The sequence below is a fragment of the Silene latifolia genome, chromosome 6 (assembly GCF_048544455.1).
Source record: "Silene latifolia isolate original U9 population chromosome 6, ASM4854445v1, whole genome shotgun sequence".
NCBI lineage: Eukaryota > Viridiplantae > Streptophyta > Magnoliopsida > Caryophyllales > Caryophyllaceae > Silene > Silene latifolia.
The window spans coordinates 83,193,595-83,212,314 of NC_133531.1; the positions used below are offsets into that span (position 1 = coordinate 83,193,595).

The window sequence follows — 18,720 nt, forward strand, 5'->3', positions numbered from 1 at the left end:
GTCGGACCGTAGAGTCTTTATCTTTTTATCCAATTGGTTCTCTACTTCTTTTTGAAACTCTTTGAACTTGTCAAAGGCTTCACTTTTGTTCTTTATTAAGTAGACATACCCATATCTACTTAAGTCATCAGTAAAAGTAATGAAGTAGTGAAAACCTCCTCTAGCGGTGATGGTTAATGGTCCACACACATCCGTGTGTATGAAAGCCAAAACCTCACTAGCTCGTGTCCCTTTTCCCGCAAAAGGTGCACGAGTCATCTTGCCTAAAAGGCAAGACTCGCATGTACTATAAGATTCGAAACCAAATGGTTTGAGCACTTTTGAACAAGCAAGTCTCTTAATGCGTCTTTCGTTTATGTGGCCTAAACGACAATGCCAAAGGTAGGATTCGTTTGGATCACCCTTTTTGAGCTTTTTAGTTTCCATATGATAAACGTCATTAACATCATTTAAAACATAAATGCCTCCAATTGAAATGGCCTTGCCATAAACCACATCATTTAAAGAAAAAGTACAACACTTGTCCTTAATCATAAAACAAAAGCCTTCCGCGTCTAACGCGGAAATGGAGATGATGTTCTTAGTTAAAGTTGGTACAAAATAACACTTATTTAAATACAACTCTAAACCACTAGCTAAAGTGAGCACATAGGTCCCTACGGCAACGGCGGCTACTCTAGCTCCATTGCCCATGCGGAGATCCACATCACCTTTTGCTAGTGCTTGCACGTCCCTTATACCCTGCAAATTGTTACAAAGGTGAGAGCCACATCCGGTATCAAGTACCCAAGTGGAAGTACAAGCATAATTAATGTCTATCACATAGAGAGAGGAAATCATACCAATAGGCGTCACACGCCCTTCCTTGAGATCCTCCAAGTATTTGGGACAACTCCTCCTATAATGCCCCTTCCCATTACAATGGAAACATTCGGCCTCGGAGAGCTTGACACTTTTTGCCTTGGGATTGCCATTCTCAACGGCCTTCCCCTTTCCCTTGTCAATTTTCTTTGACGATTTCTTGAATTGGGACTTTTCTTTTCCCTTTCCTTTCTTGACTCCAAGAGACATGTTCTTTAACTTCATGGTTAAAACATCTCCCTTTTCACTCCCACTAGCCTCCATATCTCTCTCCGCTTGGGAGAGGAGTGCATGAATTTCATGGTAACTCTTATCCATGTCATTCATGTTGTAGTTTACCCTAAAGTGGGCAAACTTGGTGGGGAGTGAGTGAAGGATTCGATCCACCACAAGAGTTTTAGGAATCTTACACCCTAGACGCTCTAGGATGTCAACATATTCGACCATTTTAAGGACATGGGGACCAACCTTTTGGCCCCTCTCAAGCTTAGCTTCAAAGAAGCGTGCCGCCGCATCGTATTGACGGACTTTAGGTGTTTGTGAAAAAATAGTGATCATACGAGTGAATATCTCGTAAGCATTTAAAGAAATGCATGAAAGCTTGAGCTTTGGCGATATTGACCATATCAACACATTCTTGATATCATTCAACATCCTCACATAGTCATCATAGGCGGTCCGCACCGCCAATGAAGCTCTTGCACCGGGCTCGATAGGAGGAGCATCGGTCAAGTAAGCGAGCACATTGTCGGACAACGCGGCACTTTTGATGTTGGATTCCCATTCAAGAAAGTTACTACCATCATCTTTTAAAATACATTTGTCCATTACGGACCTTATCCATGAATCTTTGCCTAGTGAAGTAGTCGATGGAGTTGATGAAGTTGCCATTGCGAATTAAAATGCTACAACAAAAAGGAAAAATTAACATTCATTGTTTTAAAAATTACTTGTAAAAACATGTTTAGCAAGTTTTAGCATTTATATAATGACCTCCCACTAAATTATATAAATGATTCCAAGACCCAAATATTAAACAAAAATGAGCATCGCTTGGTCGAAACATCCCAAAATTGCGAAAATTCGGTAAGTCACGTTGACTAATTCTACCTCTAGAACTCTTGGTCGACAAATTTCCTCAAATTCATCTACTAGCCGCGGAACACAAGACCGTCTTATATCCCGTTGAGTCCAACCAATTTTGGCGTGTGATAACCGCTTACCACCCTACTTACCCAAGGTAAAAAGAGAACACCCGCAGGCGAGCGTGGCTCTAATGAACAAGAGATTCATAGGTGTTACTAATTGGTAAGGCTAATCTCAATTTTAGTTATGTGAGAAATCTTGTCAATTTAGTCATAAATTCCTTATAAGTGAATTAATTTGGTGAATGTAAATGACGTGAATTGACAACCGCGAAAATAAAATAAAATGCATGTGAGTGGCGATTTTGGCATGCGCGAAAATAAAACAAGCAAACATGTAAGCATATGAATAAATCCTAGTATGGCCTCCTAGTTAATAAAAAACTAGTCTATTACATTTCGGAAACCAACTCCTTAATCCCTTGCCTCTTCATTCCATAAGTGGCTCTTCCTTGTGGGATTTGGAACACCTTCCAAAAATAGACTCCGTCTCGTTGTAATCCGTCTTTTGGAAACGCCGGTAAAATAACTATTACAAATGAATTACATAGCTATTCCTATTATTCATTAATTAATTAATAAAATGAATAAAACTATTAATTAATTACAAACCGACGATACGAGATCGTATTTAATTACAAACAAATCGATATTCCCATTCATTTCGGGTAATAACGATTAAAATTAACTAGGCCATACTAGGTACAAAAGATAAATACTTTAAATAAATGACAATCATTCATTCAACTTAAATAAATATGCTTAAAATGCTGTAAATATGATGCCAAAATCGCCCTACCTATCATTCATTGGTATCCATCTTGGTTTTTTTGTGGATTTAATCGATTTTTAACATGTAAAAATCAATAATTAACTCTTAAATCTCATTTAAGTCCAAACTAACTGTCCAAACTATTTTGAACCTCAAAATTAGTCCTCACTAATTTTATGATAAATAATTAGTTTGATTTGGTGATATTTTGCTAATTTAATCGGTAAAATCATAATATTTAAGTAAAAATCCAAAATCATTGAAAAATTACCCAAAAAATTGAAACAAAATTTTTTAGTATTCTGGAACACTCCCAAGAACACAAAATATCAGAAAAATTGCCCAAAAATTCCGGATAAATTTTGTGAAGAAAAAGATCGATATTTATCGGTTTTTAACCACTAAAACCAATAAACATCAAAACAAAGTGAAAACACACATGAAAAATCACTTTTGACATTTAAATAATATTTTTAAATGTACATAAATTTATCATGGGCAGAATCAAAAATTTCGAAATTATGATTAATTAATTGGACTTTTATCGACTTTTTACTCAAAAAATCAATAAACATGCAAAAATTCGAACCAAGCTTCAACCTTTTGCATACAAATAGTAGAAAATATGCATGAACTACCATAAAAAAATACATGCACCGAATCAACATTTAACTAATTTTAGTCAATTTTTCACTAAAAAGCGACATTTTGACTCGGTTTTCTACCAAAAATCATTAAAATTAGCAAAATTGCTTCACAAATCACCAAAAAATTCCACAAACCTTTTGAGATCAGTAGGTATGCATGTCCCAAAAATTTCGTGCTAAAACCTCTTCTAACACAATTTTTGAGTTTTTACTAATTATCTCATAATTCATTAAAATGCTTAAAATCAACATGCAAATTACAAGCCTTAGCTCTGATACCACTTGAAAGATCATAGATCCATATTAAACTCTCTAATAAAATAAATTTATCTCATAAATTGTTGTTTATGTGATCTATGTAACATGCATGCTAATATGAAAGCATAAAAAGAAAGTATAAGGAAAAACAATTTCCTTACATTGAATATAAGGTAAAATGGGCACAAATTAGTTCTCCTTACTAATTTGTTCTTGAGCTAAAATGATGTGGATGATCCTCCTTGAAAAACCTTCAACTAGAAAGTCTCCTCCAAGTTGCACCCAAGAACTACCCAAAAATATTAACAAGTATGAACTAGTAACTTGTTAATATGAGCCCTTGATAATAAAACTAGTAATATTACTAACTTTTCTTAGTAATAATGTATACTAGAGAATTATTGTAGAGAGATTGTAGAAGATGTTCACATGCAAAGAATAAGTGAAGTATGTGTAAGAGGTAGAGTGAAGCAGTGAACAAATATATGGAGTGTAGAAGGGGAAATGGAAGTGGCGGGTGGAGTCCTCAAGTGGACAAATTTTTGTCTTATAATTTTATCTTACATCACATGCAAAATCTAGTATAAGATATATATTATGGTAGTATACAAAATAAGATAAAATGATTATGTGAGTAATCATCCATTACACTTATTTTACACGGTCCACATGACCATATACGGGTCCATGTTGGTTTTTATATTTGTCGCACAAATCCATGTAATTTTCACTTTAAACATCGTATCATGTTTAAATGCTTCCATAATTAATTCGTCCAATTCACTCCGTAAATATACGTGTACCACTACACATATTATTTACGTACTAATATTAATCAATTAGGACAATTTTAGTAAATTAACAGTTAATTAACTAAAACCCGTTTCCCAAAACTTATTATTTAATTATCGCATAATTAAATAATAACTGCCGCTCCTCGAGTTCGCAACTCGAAATCTCTCTAATAATAATCGACTAACCTCTTAGTCTATAAATCAAGGGACTAAATAAATTGTATCTCATACAATTAATTAGTTATCAATTGGGGTTCATTCCTTTAGGTGTGACCGAAAGGGGTCAGTTGATCACCGCCGTCTCACTACAATAACGTCAAACTCTAGTCAGCCAACCGTTATCGATTTACGTTAATCAACTGACGAGGATCAAATAATTAAATATCTGATGATATTCTATTAATGAGATTTATTATGTTAACGCACTATTGTGGAGGACACTAACTCCAACAGTCTTCAGCTTCGTCCAACAACAACGATAACAACAGAGATGTCACAACTGCCCAGCTAGCCAGCCTACTCACTGCTCTTAAGGTCACCCTGGACCGTGTTGAGACCCGTATCGACACCCTGGAAAACAAGGAAACTGGAGAACACAATACTCCACTCTTAACTGAAACTGAGACAAGGCTCAAACTCTTGGAAGAACAACTCCTAGCCCGGGGTAACAACTCCACCTTGAGAACAATCGAAGATTTGAACCCAGTGGGGATCAACTACCCGACAACTTTACCTTTACTAATGTGCCCAAATTCAAGGGAGTGGAGGACCCACTCAACCACATTCGAGACTTCAAGGACTACATGGCCATAAAAGGGGTCAAACAGGAACTCTTCACCCGGATATTTCCATCATCCCTGGAACCGATCCCTCTCCAATGGTACTACTCCCTTAACCCGAAGAACCTTACTACCTGGGATGAGGTTGCAGTTAAATTTGCTAAGCAATATGCCGACAATGTCTAAATTCAAGCCAACACCCGTACTCTTGAGGTCCTAACTCAAAATGATAAGGAGGGATTCATAGAATTCCTAACCCGTTGGAGGAGAGTAAGCACTCAATTGGACAGCAATTCAAGCGAGTCAACTTTGGTGGAGAAGTTTGTCAACAACCTCCGCCCGGTATATGGCAACTTATTGAGATACCAAAACATCAAGACATTCCAGGATCTGCAAATCCTTAGGACCCGCATTGAAGACGACCTCCGAAAGGGTGTTCTAGCCAAAACCACCGGTAGAGGCTACCAGGGATCCACATCAACCGGATCTCGCCCCTATGGTCAAACAAACAAAATTGACGAGGTCAACCTCCTTGAGCCAACCACGAAACGAGCTGAGCGCCCTCAAACAGTGCTCACCAACCAAGGGTCAACTTATGCAAGCGCCTTGAAAAGGCTTATGGACTAAGGGAAATTACAACTGATCAGACCCACTCCGGATCCGTCTGATGCTAAGAAATCCCGTTTCTGGAACCCTAATGCCTACTGCCAATACCACCAAGGGAAGGGTCATGAAACGGAAACCTGTTTCAAGCTCAAACACGTCATTCAGGACATGATCGAGAAAGGGGAATTGCCTTTGCCTCCACCAACAAAACCAAACAACAAGACAAACCCTTTGGGAATCCATGCTATCTCCGATGATGAGCCGACCTTAGACTGATCACACCTCATCTTACCAATTGATGACGAGGTGAATGCCTTGGAGAAGGATGCCTCGGACAGGGTATTCGTGTTCAGCGCCGCAACCATGCTTGCCATGTTCCAACAAGTTGAGGAGGCTATAGCCATTCTCTCCGAAAGGATTACTCGGCTTGACGATGCTTACCATCGATTGATTTTCAATCCTCCAACACCACGCCCGAGGAAGGGTCCCCCAATCACCCAAAACTACCCTCGCCAGGAAGGATTGATCCCGCGACCATTCTGGCATGCACCCCACAATAATGACCCTCACAATAATCAACCTCACAAAAATTACCCTTATCAAAATTACCCTCACAAAAATTTCCCTCACAAAAATTACCCACCAAGGAATACCCCTCCAAGGTACCCTCGAGATCCCGAAGTCAATGGTATCTGGAGAGATGACGCTGAGGATGTTTATGTGGTCCCGGGAAAACGGAAACAGGCAAAAGAGATCGGTCATCTTACCCGGTCCGGACGCCCCTATCAAAATTCAACAGTCGTTCCAACAACGAATGACCAAGTTGTCCCAGATGTGGATGCTCAACCAAAGGCTCCCGAGAATTCGATCCTCAAACAGCTACAAAAAGCAAAAGTCGAAATTTCAATTTGGCAACCGATCGCCACATCCTTCGAGCATCGGCAAGCTCTGCTACAAGCCTTGGGAAAACTGGCTGTTTCCTCTACCTCCTCCCCGGAAGAAGTGGTAGCACACATGACAAGGGATATCCCCGACCTGAACAACCCGGTCATCTTCTCTGATGAGGATATCCCTCCCTTCGGAGCTAACCATAACCTGGCCCTATACATCACCGTGCAGTGCCTAAAAAGAATGTCCCTATGGTTCTTGTGGATAATGGGTCTGCGGTTAATGTCATTCCCCTCAAAACGGTCATAAACTAGGTATCAAAGAAGCTGATTTGGTCCCAACCAATCAAGGGTATGCGCCTATGACGGCACTCGTCGTAAGATTACGGGGCTTATCACCCTAACCATTACAACCGAAACTTTGGAAAGGCAAACCTGTTTTCAGGTAGTCGACATCGACGCCTCCTTCAACATGATTCTGGGACGCCCCTGGATTCACGCCGTCAAGGCAGTTACCTCAACCCTTCATCAGAAAATCAGGGTCCCCTTCAACGGGAAGACGATCACAATTCTCGCTTCCCCGATCAAAGCCGTCATGAAAAAGGGAATAGCCTCCCAAGCCATTGAGGAAGACGAATGTGAGATGTGGGGATTCCAAGCTGTGAATGACCTATCCGATGAATCAACACCCTTTGATTGTGACCCATTTGCCAACCTCAGAGTCAACCGCATTCTGATGCGCCAAGGTTATTTCCCGGGTTTACCCCTCAATCCACTGAAGAACATCTTACCTCCCTTGAAACAGGCTAAGGTACCTGATAAGTAGCATTTTCGTCGTATTTTACCCCGCATTTATACTTTATTCCAACTCGATTTTGTGTGCTTAATTGTCTAATAAGCTCATTTATTTACTAATTTATAATAATTAGTCGTATTAGTTATATTTAATAATTAGTCGGTTTTATATAATATTAGTATTATTAACATTATTTTATTATTAATTTAATTTAATTTATAGGTGAGGCGGAATAATAAAGAGGAGATCTGAGCTAGAGGAACAATGAGACGAAAATTGGTGAGCAAATTGGGTTAAGACGATCTCAAATATTGATTCACGTGGAAGAAAGTCAAGCATTGACTTTCATTCTTTTGACCATTGAATCCACTGTTCATTCATCCCCAACATCGACATCGCCATTCTTCCATCATACAAATCACCATTTTTAACCATCATCACCTCGACATTAATATTCATCTAGCACATTCACGAACCACCATAGCTCACCATCACTCCACCATTCATTTACAATTATGCATCATCATCATACCTCACCATGCCATCATCAACCATACATCATTCACCATTTTTATCACCTCCTTCATTCGTCCCCATTACCTGCATCACCAACCTCCATGGCAGCCAACAACAGCAACAACCCGACATCCCATATGCTCAGCCCAGTCACCTTCATCCCGCCATACCCGCACATCATCATCACCAAACTCGAACCATTTACATCTCCTCTGCTCGCCTCCATTAAACCGCCACAGCTCACCTCCGTCACCATCATTAATCACCACTAAACTCACTTGTACCCTCAATACCAGCAGCAGCGACATCCCCCATCAGTCATCATCAATTCGTTCATCAACTCGAGCTCGAAATCGAGCTAAATTGAAGCTTTGAGTCCTATGCCGGTCAACCGCGATCGACTATCCACACCGCGAGACAACAACATCAATTTCTCTCTTTTTTGTGAAGTTCTCGCTACCGGTCATAGCCACCGGCAAGACAAGCTACTGCGCACGCAACACGCAATCCAACAACCTCGCATCAATTTTGTTCCCTCTACCGGTGCCCCGGCAGTCGACTGACCGGCAGAACGCACACCCCACTTGATTTCTACCCTTGATTCATTGGCCTCGCTAGGCATCAAGCCCGGCCGCCGGCGAGCCGGCAGGACACCTCATATGACTGCGTTGTTGTCTTATTGTTTTTCCCCATTCCTTTTCCTTTTTTTTTTCTCTTGTTTTTGTGGCGTCTCTTTTACAAATCCCCTTCCCTTTTCTTTTGTTAAGTGTCGATTAATTTTATTACTCCGTATTAATATTATTATTAATTATTATTATTATTATTAGATTAGTAGTATAAATACACACCACCATATTACACACACCTTACATTAGAATTAGACTAGAATTTAGATTAGTCTCTCTATTTTTCCTCTCTCAATATTTAGAACCCTAGAATTAATTTTCCTCTCTTCAATTAGTCTAGAAAAATTGTAATCTTTATTAGAAATCAATGTAATTGTTCTTTAATTTATCCAAGTTATTCATTTCTCATTAGTATACATTTAGTCATCTTTGGGTTGTATTTTGGAAGACAAGAAGAAATTCATCTCCTTTATCAATCCAAGTTCATTACTTTCCTCTTAGTTGGTATAATTCTCATCCTTTGTTTACATTTACTTTCATTAGTTTACATCTTTTATGTTGGTTAATTATTATTCATTCAAAGTTTCTATCTTTATCATGTTAACAATGTTTACTTGTGTGTTGTTGCATATTGTTGGTGATTTCTCATCCATGAACATGTGTGAGTAGTCTCATATAGAGTTTAGGGGGATCTTGGGTCATTAATGGATGTAAAATTGGGTTAATAACATTTGGTGTTGGGTGATTACTTGATATTTACTTTCATGCATATGAAGTGCTCGATGAAATGTTCGAACGAAAGTTGAATCTTTCATTAGCATGTTTAACTTATCTTGGTGCTTAAGCTATTAGATGGTCTTTATGCTATGATTAGTAGATCGATCGGTCTTGTTCTCATGCATATTAAGTGTTCGTAGAATAGTTTGAACGAAAGTTTGACTCTTTCTTTGACATGTTTGGCTTGTCTTGATGCTTATGCTATTGGAAGGTCTATATGCCATGTTAGTATTGAGTTCATATTAATTAAGTGACAACTTGTTAATAAACTCGAGGTGACTAGGAAATTAGTCTTAATTCCTTGACCATTATCATCACCCATGTCTTGTTTTGATCTTGTTTTATGCCCTCCTACCCAAGTGAACCCGAAGACTCTAGTTCTCCCATCAATTGAATACAACCCCATTTAGTTTAATCATATTTCTTATTTGCATATTAGTTTACAATTTATCAACATCTTATTTTTATTAGGCTAAATTGGGACTTAAACAAACCAAGTATCTAACCCCCGCCATCTTTGTGTTCGACACCCGACTAAATACTACTTTTAATTGGGTAATTTATAAATTGTTTTTGATTGGGAAACGACGGCAAATCCCTTATATCAAACATCCCCTTCGAGCTAGGCTATGAACCAACCGATGCAGACATCCAGGAGATGAACCTCCTAATTCGGAAGCGCAAGAAGCACGGAGTTATTCTCCGTCCCTACTATTTGACCCTCAATGGATACTTTGTCCCCGAGGGAAAGTCCGAGCTCTACCACGGCTTTCCTGAGCCGATCTATGACTCTGTGGCCAAGGTCAGACACCCGGGTGTAGTGATACCGCCGTAGAGTATCAAAGATAAAATTTATAATCCAAACTACTACTATAGCTAGTGGCAGTCAGGGTCGAAGCACAGAGAGGCGATGCAATTAATAGTTGTCTAATTTTAGTCTAAAGTAACAGTTGTGAGGGGGTTTTATTTGAATAGTTCTATAACTAAAGGTAACAAAATTAAAACTAAACTAAAGCAAGTAAATGAGTAATTAAAGAAATAAGATGAAATCAAATATTAAAAGGATGCTGAGATGGTCGGCTCACTGTAGTTTCGACGACAGTAACTCTAAGTAAACTGATTTGAACATGTTAGACGGGAAAAATAAAAAGTCCTCTCGGTCCAATTTAACAGGTATCAACCTTTCGGCCTAAGGTACGGGTCCCTAAGTCTCACTAATACTAACTTTCGTTCTTGATTAATGATACTTAAAGCCTAAATTAACTTATCTCTCGATATTATTAATTTAGTCGTCTTAATTAGGTAGTCTATTTCCCTCCCCTATCTTTCGATCTATCGGGTCAGTCAATTCCTAAGCATTCAACTAGTCGCGTGCACTCGATTCGTCAAATATAGCAATTAAATTAATTAAGTCGAAGCTAATCTAACACGTGGCAGTCGATCGACCATGCATGGCGGTCGATCGACCTACGGACCTAGTCGATCGACCAACGAAGTCAATCGATCGACCAGAGCCCGATAACAGGTTACCTATTGTCGAAACCATCTAACCTACAGATCCCCTACATCTTAGCACGCAGGATTTAGCTACTCATGATGATGATAATACCAACAATGAAAATAACAAATAAAGCAATTGAATTCATAATTGATTTAACTAAATAAATAACTAACATGAAACGATAATTCGGCTTTGGGAAATCTAAACTAGCAATTCAAAACTACGGAAGAATTAAAGCAACGAATTTAAACAAAGGAACAGAGGAATACCGTAAAGAAGAATTGAAGAGAAAAGACCAAAACCCAAAGCGAAAAGAAAACTTTATTGATGAAAACTGATCTAAACTAATGAAATAATCTCCAGTTCAACTTCTTTATATTGAACCCTAATTATTTCCCTAAAATTCGATGATCCCCTCTCCTGAAACCTCAGGTTACGTTATATAGATAGACTTACGCAACTTTAATTCCTAAAACCGAATTACATTTGGCTTTCTAATTCTCGTCCTTTTAATTCACGCCAGAATCACGGGGTGGTCGATCGACCACTAGGACCAGTCGACCGACCAAGCCTCGCTAAACAGTAGCTTCTGATCTCATTTAGGAATTGCGCTCCGGTCGATCGACCATGTAGGTCAGTCGATCGACTGCTTCAGCTGGTACTTTGCTCCAAAAGCCTCGTAAATTTGTCTTTCAGGCCTCGATACGCGCACCAAGTTCACTTCCCGAGTCTTTACTTCACGTCAAGTCCTATGCCTAGTACTCGGGAATGGATTCGGCTCATTTTCCGCTGCATTCTTCCCATTTTTGCAATATTACACAAAAACACGAAAGTAGACGGAAATAGGGAAAATAGTAGCATAAACTACATAATTGAGCTCTGAAATGCGTGTAAACTAGGGTGTAAAACATCATATTTAGGACACGCATCAAACTTCCCCAAACCAAACCCTTGCTTATCCCCAAGCAAGACTAGACTCGATCTTAAAACCTAATTGAAACGATTTCAATCTCAGAGCGAAATGCAAACTGCAAAGCCTAAACCAGTTTAATGCAACAACTAACAATAAATTAGCAATATGAATCATGCAAACGAGTTATGTAGTCGTTAAAAACTGCTGAACCGTCAACTATAGAGACTTATCAAGTCAGACTCTCACGGGTCGCTCAAATCACTCAATAAATACAGGTGAATATATGTAAAGATAGAAAGAAGTAATTTTGTAATGACTCTCACCTAACTACGACCTATAAGAACATGCCTGCAATCTAATATGAAAATAATCTCTACAACCGTACATTTGCATTACAAACAAACAAATGACCATGACACATGCCGAGGTAAATATGGATATGTGAGGTAATGGGTAAGAAGCGGCTAAGATAAATTTGGATATGAGGAGTTAAATCCAAGCTAGTAACTACATATCCAAATTACGGGAACATCCCAACTTCAAACTCAAGAACAATCGATACAAAACGGTGCCAATTAGAAGCACAAATCTCACAATTTCCACAATTAGTCAACTCCCCATAAGATACAAATACAACATGGGAGCAAAAATCGCCATTTAATAAAGACTTTGAATTATGCGATTTTGATTTTTTTTCCTTTTCTTTTCTGCAGTGCACGGTCGAACTTGCTTTTCATTTTTTTTTCTCTTTTTCCAATTCTATTTTTCTTTCTTTCTTTCCTCCTTTCCAACATTCCACCAACCTTCTCATAAAAAGCAATATAACAAAAATGCAATAAACAATTCCCACAACTACCAATACTAGCTCGGATAAGGTAGGTTAAATATAGTATGTAGCTTATGGGATAGAAGGCAATTTGGCTATGTGAGGTTTATGAGTAAAATGAAAAAAAGGGGCCTCTACCACATGTGTCAACAAACCACAAACCGAATGCATACAGGTATTAAGTAGATTAAGTTCATATTTATGCATATTTATGTAACATGCCTCATAAGGAGTAACTACTCACATCTTAAATAAACTGGTCATGGATGACACCAATTATAAGCTCTAAACCTCAGAAAATGATGTAGTTTGCCAAAAATCTAAGTTAAGTTTAAAGTTCAGCAATTTTTTTAATGAAAACTCGTAGGCTATGCATATGTGATTCTACTAATAACATGTCAATTAAGCACGGCTTAGGCATAAACATATGCAAGTGCAATGTCATCATTGAACTACTACCGTTCCGACTCGACCTACGTGCTAAAATAAACGTGCAATTTTTTTGAATTTTTGAAATTTTTCAAAAAATTTTTTTATTTGAATTTTTGTATATATATAAGAAATGAAATAAACAATGCAAGACAAAAACTAAACGTGAATGCAAAATAGAATGAATGCAACGCAAAACCCTTCCCCAAACCAAATCACACAATGTCCCCATTGTGCGAAATCATATAAGAAAGATAAACAAAGGAAATTGGGATTTTGCGGAATTATAACTAAAATTGACATAAAAGAAGGACTCGGAAACTCACAAGACATTAAGCGCAGCAGGAAACCTCCCCAAACCAGCGTGAGCTAGGAGGTTTCGAGGTTGATGCTACACAGTACACGAAAAGAAACAAAAGAACCGCGCGTAATTCCGAGAAAGCAATTTACGAAATGCAAAATTATGTGCAAAATAAGAAAACAGAAGAAAACAGAAATGAATCGGAGAATAAAGTGGAGAAAAGACTCCCTCAACTCCGCAAATCGACCAAACACAGCAGGGGAATGGTCGTGGAATGTCAAGTTGAAGGCGGTCGATCGACCATACCAGCCAGTCGATCGACCAAGGTGACAGGTACAGAAACCCCTGGAGTCGCGGCATAGTCGATCGACCGCACAAACCAGTCGATCGACTGAGATACCTGCTGTAAGTTTCTGATTTCTTCGAATTAGCTCAATAAATTGAGCTAATATGGTCTATGAACCTGCAAATACACATAATAACGTGCCCAAAATTGCGCAAAACCCAAAGTAACAGTCTAAAATCTTTAAATCCTAAGCAAACTTATTAAAGCGAAGTCTCGCGCACACCAAAGCAATAAAAAGTCTAACAAAAGCAATAAAATGTTTCTTTTTTAAAAAAGTCTTAATCAACTAATAGTTGATCAAGGATGGCCACGGAATGGCCCACTTGCTCAGCTTCTGGCTACAAGAGGTAGCCTCTACAGTACTCAATTCCTCAGCGGGGCTCCTAACAACTCCAATATCCGAAGAACTCAACGGATCAACATCCCTAACATCTTCCCAATCACTGACCTCGTCTGGCTCATCAAAATCCAAATCGGACTCCGTCACCTTGACTGGCTCCTCATCAGGATCCTCGTCAGTTTCATAGCTCAGACACCCTAGACCGCCTCTTTGAACGACTGGCTCCTTCACAGCTGGAGCAATGAACGACTCTTCCTTCCCCCAAACCATTTCCTGCAGCAGTCAAAGCATAAGGATCTTCCTCCAATTCGCTCCCAATCTGGGGCGGAGGTGTTATAACAAAATAGGCATAGGAGCAGGCATATCAGGCAACACAACATAAGATTTAGCTACATTGCAAGTTACCGGGTACATAGCATCCTTCTTCTTATAGGTCTGGGCAAAAACAATGGACTGTTTTCCCACCTTAAAGGTCAATGTCCCTGAGCCAACATCAATAACTGCACCAGTAGTGTGCAAAAATGGTCTACCCAAAATGATAGTAATGTGAGCATCCTCGGGTATATCTAACACAACGAAGCCAACTGGGAAAAAGAACTTTTTTATTTGCACAGGAATGTTCTCTAAGACTCCTATAGGCTGGACCGCAGAACGATCAGCCATCTGTACTGTCATATTTGTGATTGCAAACTTAGTTAATCTCAATCTCTTAGCAAGACTCAAAGGCATAACACTAATACTGGCCCCTAGGTCACACAATGCCTTCTCAATAGAAAAGGTGCCAATATTACATGGGACTGAAAAACTATCTGGGTCTTCTAGCTTATGAGGTGCAGTATGAGTCAAATAGGAACATGACTCCTCATTTAGTGCGATAGATTGCACAGTATCAAGTGACTTCTTTTTAGACAACATCTGCGTCATAAATTTCATACAGGCAGGCACTTGATTTAACTAATTCTAGGAAAGGACTTGCACATTTAAACTACGAATAACATTTTCAAACTTCTTAAACGATACATGTTCCTTTGTCGGCACCAATCTCTCTGGATAAGGAGCTGTAAGAAGCAACTTAGCACTCTCCTCTAGGTCTCTCATACCGGCATCAGTGGACTTAGGATGAAAATCCACTACTTTGTCCTTGTTGTAGCTCGAACCTTCTTCAGACCGTCTCAGGAATGAACCATTAACCGTCGTAGGGTCATACTTTGGAACTGGAACTGACCCATCAGCATTTGGATCTTGCCTCGATAATTTTGGAGCCGTCGTACCCCGAAATAAGTAGTCCCTCAAGTTATCTGGCATTGGAGGACGAAAAGGTTCACGAGCAGACGTATCTTCAGTCGATCGACCATGTAGGTTAGTCGATCGACTGGCTTCCGCAGGACCAGAAGCTTCACTGTTACCCGTACTGGTCGATCGACCAGGTGTGTCAGTCGATCGACTGATGTACCTGCTGATCGTCTTTTTCTTGCTACTGTTCATTCCAGCCTTTTTCTTACTTGGTTCCGCCTCATCTTTTTCAGTAACATCTTCGACCATAGCGGGCCCATCAAGGGTAGACCCACTCCTCAAAGTAATCACATTATGAGTCTCTTTTTGATCCGGCTGCGACGGTAATTGCCCCGGAACTCTAGCTGCACTTTTGCTTGCCAATTGGGCAATTTGACTCTCCAACATTTTGGTAGAAGTCTCTCTAGCTAGAGACTCCTTTTGCATCAAATCCGACAAATTCTGAACCATGTTTTTCAATTCAGAAATATCAGAACCTTGAAATTGCTGCTGCTGAGGCACATAGGGAGGCTTTTGATACTGCTGCTGCTTATGAGGGGGTACATAGTTTTGCTGCTGCTGCTGTGGACCTGGATTAAGGACATTCTGGTTAGTCCACCTCAAATTGGGGTGGACATTGGAGGGATCGAGATAAGTACCAGTCTGCCTAAAATGTTGAAAGGCAGCACATGTTTCATTCGAACTAGTACAAAACTCTGAAACATGTCCCTTTCCTACACATCTTTTGCATGTAAAGGGACCGTCTGAAACTGCGTTAACTTTATACATCCCACCTTTTTGGGATCCCCCAAAATCTAGCTTGTCAAATCTCGCAGTAAGGGCCTCTATCGCAGCTACAGTAGGAGATTCAGCCGATCTTCTCTGATTTCCTCTATAATTCCCATGCTCAGCTTTATGGGTGGCCATATCTTCAATAATCTTCCACCCCTTAGTTTCTCCAACATTCTCCTGGAATCTGCCATTAGCTGCAGCATCCAGAATAGCCCTCTGATCATCGTAAAGCCCATTATAGAAATGATTACACAGCCACCATTGTTCGAACCCATGGTGCAGAATAGATCGCACCAGCCTCTTGAAACGGACCCATGCTGGTCGTGTCCCCTTAGGAGGGTTTAGTTTTCTGTACTTGTCGTTAGGAGCACCTAGACCAAAACACAATTTATAACTCCACAAACAACTCTACAATTAGTAAAGAGGCAAGTAAAGGTCGGATCCCAAGGGACGAGAATTGAGATGAGATTTTCAATTGCAACTAGCGTAGTCTAGGGGTGTCACAATTAGGGGTTTGAAGTAGAAGATCACTAAACTAAATAGCAATAAAAGTAAACAAGCAAGATGATTAAAAATGGATGTAAACAATTGATAAAAGGCACTATGGTGTCATGGGGTCATAGGGGATTCATGGGAATTGATCATACAAACATATTCTCAAATTATAAGCAAGCAATTATTGTTGTGATGGATCGAGTTGGTTTATATCTTACAATCCTAGGAAAGTTTGGGTCCCGGAGCCGAATCGATTAGATTGTACAACACCTACAAGTCGACTTAATCTTCCCTACTCAACTATATGCATGGTCTAATGAGACTCGAGTTGGTTTATGTCTTACAAGTCTCATTGAAAAGATAGGTGATGGGTAAAAAATGCAAGGATTCATAGGCTCACATTTCATCAAACATAACATGTACATAAGTTGAGATCACAACAAGCAAGCAAATAAATTATGAAAACATATTAAATTAAGCATGAATCATTCCCTATGTTGGTTTCCCCTAATTACCCATTAAACCTAGCTAAGGAAACTACTCACTCATTATCATGTTGAACATGCTAGCAAGGTTGTCAATCATACCAACAAAGTAAAACATGATGAATAAATGAAAATGATTAACAATAATTAAAAAGGGATTAAGAGAATTATACCTACTAATGATTCCAATAATAAAGCAAAGAATAATAGAAGTACTTGATGCTTGATTGGAAGGTTGTCAATCTCCCAATAATAACCGAAATAATCTTCAATTACCCAAAATAAAGGATGAATAAAAGAGAGATTAAGGAAATGAGATTTGTATTAAAACTTGATTAAATGTTGATTATAAGATTAAAGAGAGATTTGATTGATATTAACTACACTAAAGATTGCTAAGAAGAACATGCTAATCTAATTAGACTAATGGGGTATTTATAGTGGGGATTAGGTACATAAATTAGGGTTAACTAAGGGCTTAAATGACGATTAAGTCCTTGAGGAATCGCCGGTCTCCAGAGAGACTCCGGTCTCCTTTTCGCCGGTCTTAGAAAAATATGCGCATCCTTCCTTGAAACTTGTAGAAGACGAAATGGCTGACACACAATCCGAGCGTCCAGGGCACGGGATGGGCGGATTGGGGAGGTTCTGGCCGAGCGGATTGTGGTGGTGGACGGGCGGATTGTGCAGTTTCTGGACGGGCGTCCATTGAGGGAAGACGCTCGGATTGCTCTTGCTGGATGGGCGGATTGTGGGTAATCCGCTCGGATTGTCTTACAGCTACTTTCTTTCTTCTTTTCTTCCTTTTTCTTCATAAAATCCTTGAGGATTTCCTCGGGGATTCAAGGATCTTTTCTCATCATTGCCCATCTACTATAGTATGTACAAAGGCCTTCTAGTCTTGTCTTCTCCTTGATGCTTGGTCATTGAATTCAATCATTTTAGCTTCATTTTGCCATGAAAATGCAAGGTTTGCACTCCTTTCCTACCAAGGACACAAAACCTCAAAGAATATTGAAAACAAAGGACTAAAGACAATAAATGACCCAAATATGCACTAAAAAGCATGGGAACAAGGCAAATTCGGGGACTAAATGTGCTTAAATTATGGTCACATCGCATGCCTCATGGAAATCTTCATCAGGACCCTGTTTAAAGCTTGTGATCTGAGCTCTAATCGCATTGGTCTTCGATGCAGAGAAATATTTCTTATAAAATGCTAGGGCCAGTGAATTCCAAACAGTAATCCCATTGGCAGCTCGATCCAGATCTCGGTACCACTCCCTGGCAGCATCACGGAGCGAGAATATGAACATCGTCTCTTTTATCTGGTCCTGGGTCACACCTGCTGGTGGGGGTATGGAATAACAGTAGTCAATGAATATCTCCATATGTTTAGTTGCATCTTCATTCGCAGCTCCCCCAAATTGGTTTCTCTCAACCAAGTTGATGTAGGACGGTTTTGCTTCGAATTTTCTTTCAGTCCCGGCTGGCAACGCGAATCCCTTATAGAGATTCTCATCTTTTGGCTCGGAGTGACTGGCTATACTTGCTTC

General features: G+C 39.4%; 1 protein-coding gene across 1 annotated transcript; it reads right to left on the reverse strand.

Annotated features, from left to right (window-relative positions):
- Positions 1-467: 467 nt before the first annotated feature.
- On the reverse strand, positions 468-1,539 carry LOC141658825 (uncharacterized). The gene is made up of 2 exons (XM_074465617.1): positions 843-1,539; positions 468-741 (listed from the first exon to the last, which is right to left on the reverse strand). The coding sequence occupies exons 1-2, from the start codon at positions 1,513-1,515 to the stop codon at positions 707-709; spliced, it is 708 nt and encodes a 235-aa protein (XP_074321718.1). The 5' UTR covers positions 1,516-1,539; the 3' UTR covers positions 468-706.
- Between the last annotated feature and the right edge of the window lie 17,181 nt (positions 1,540-18,720).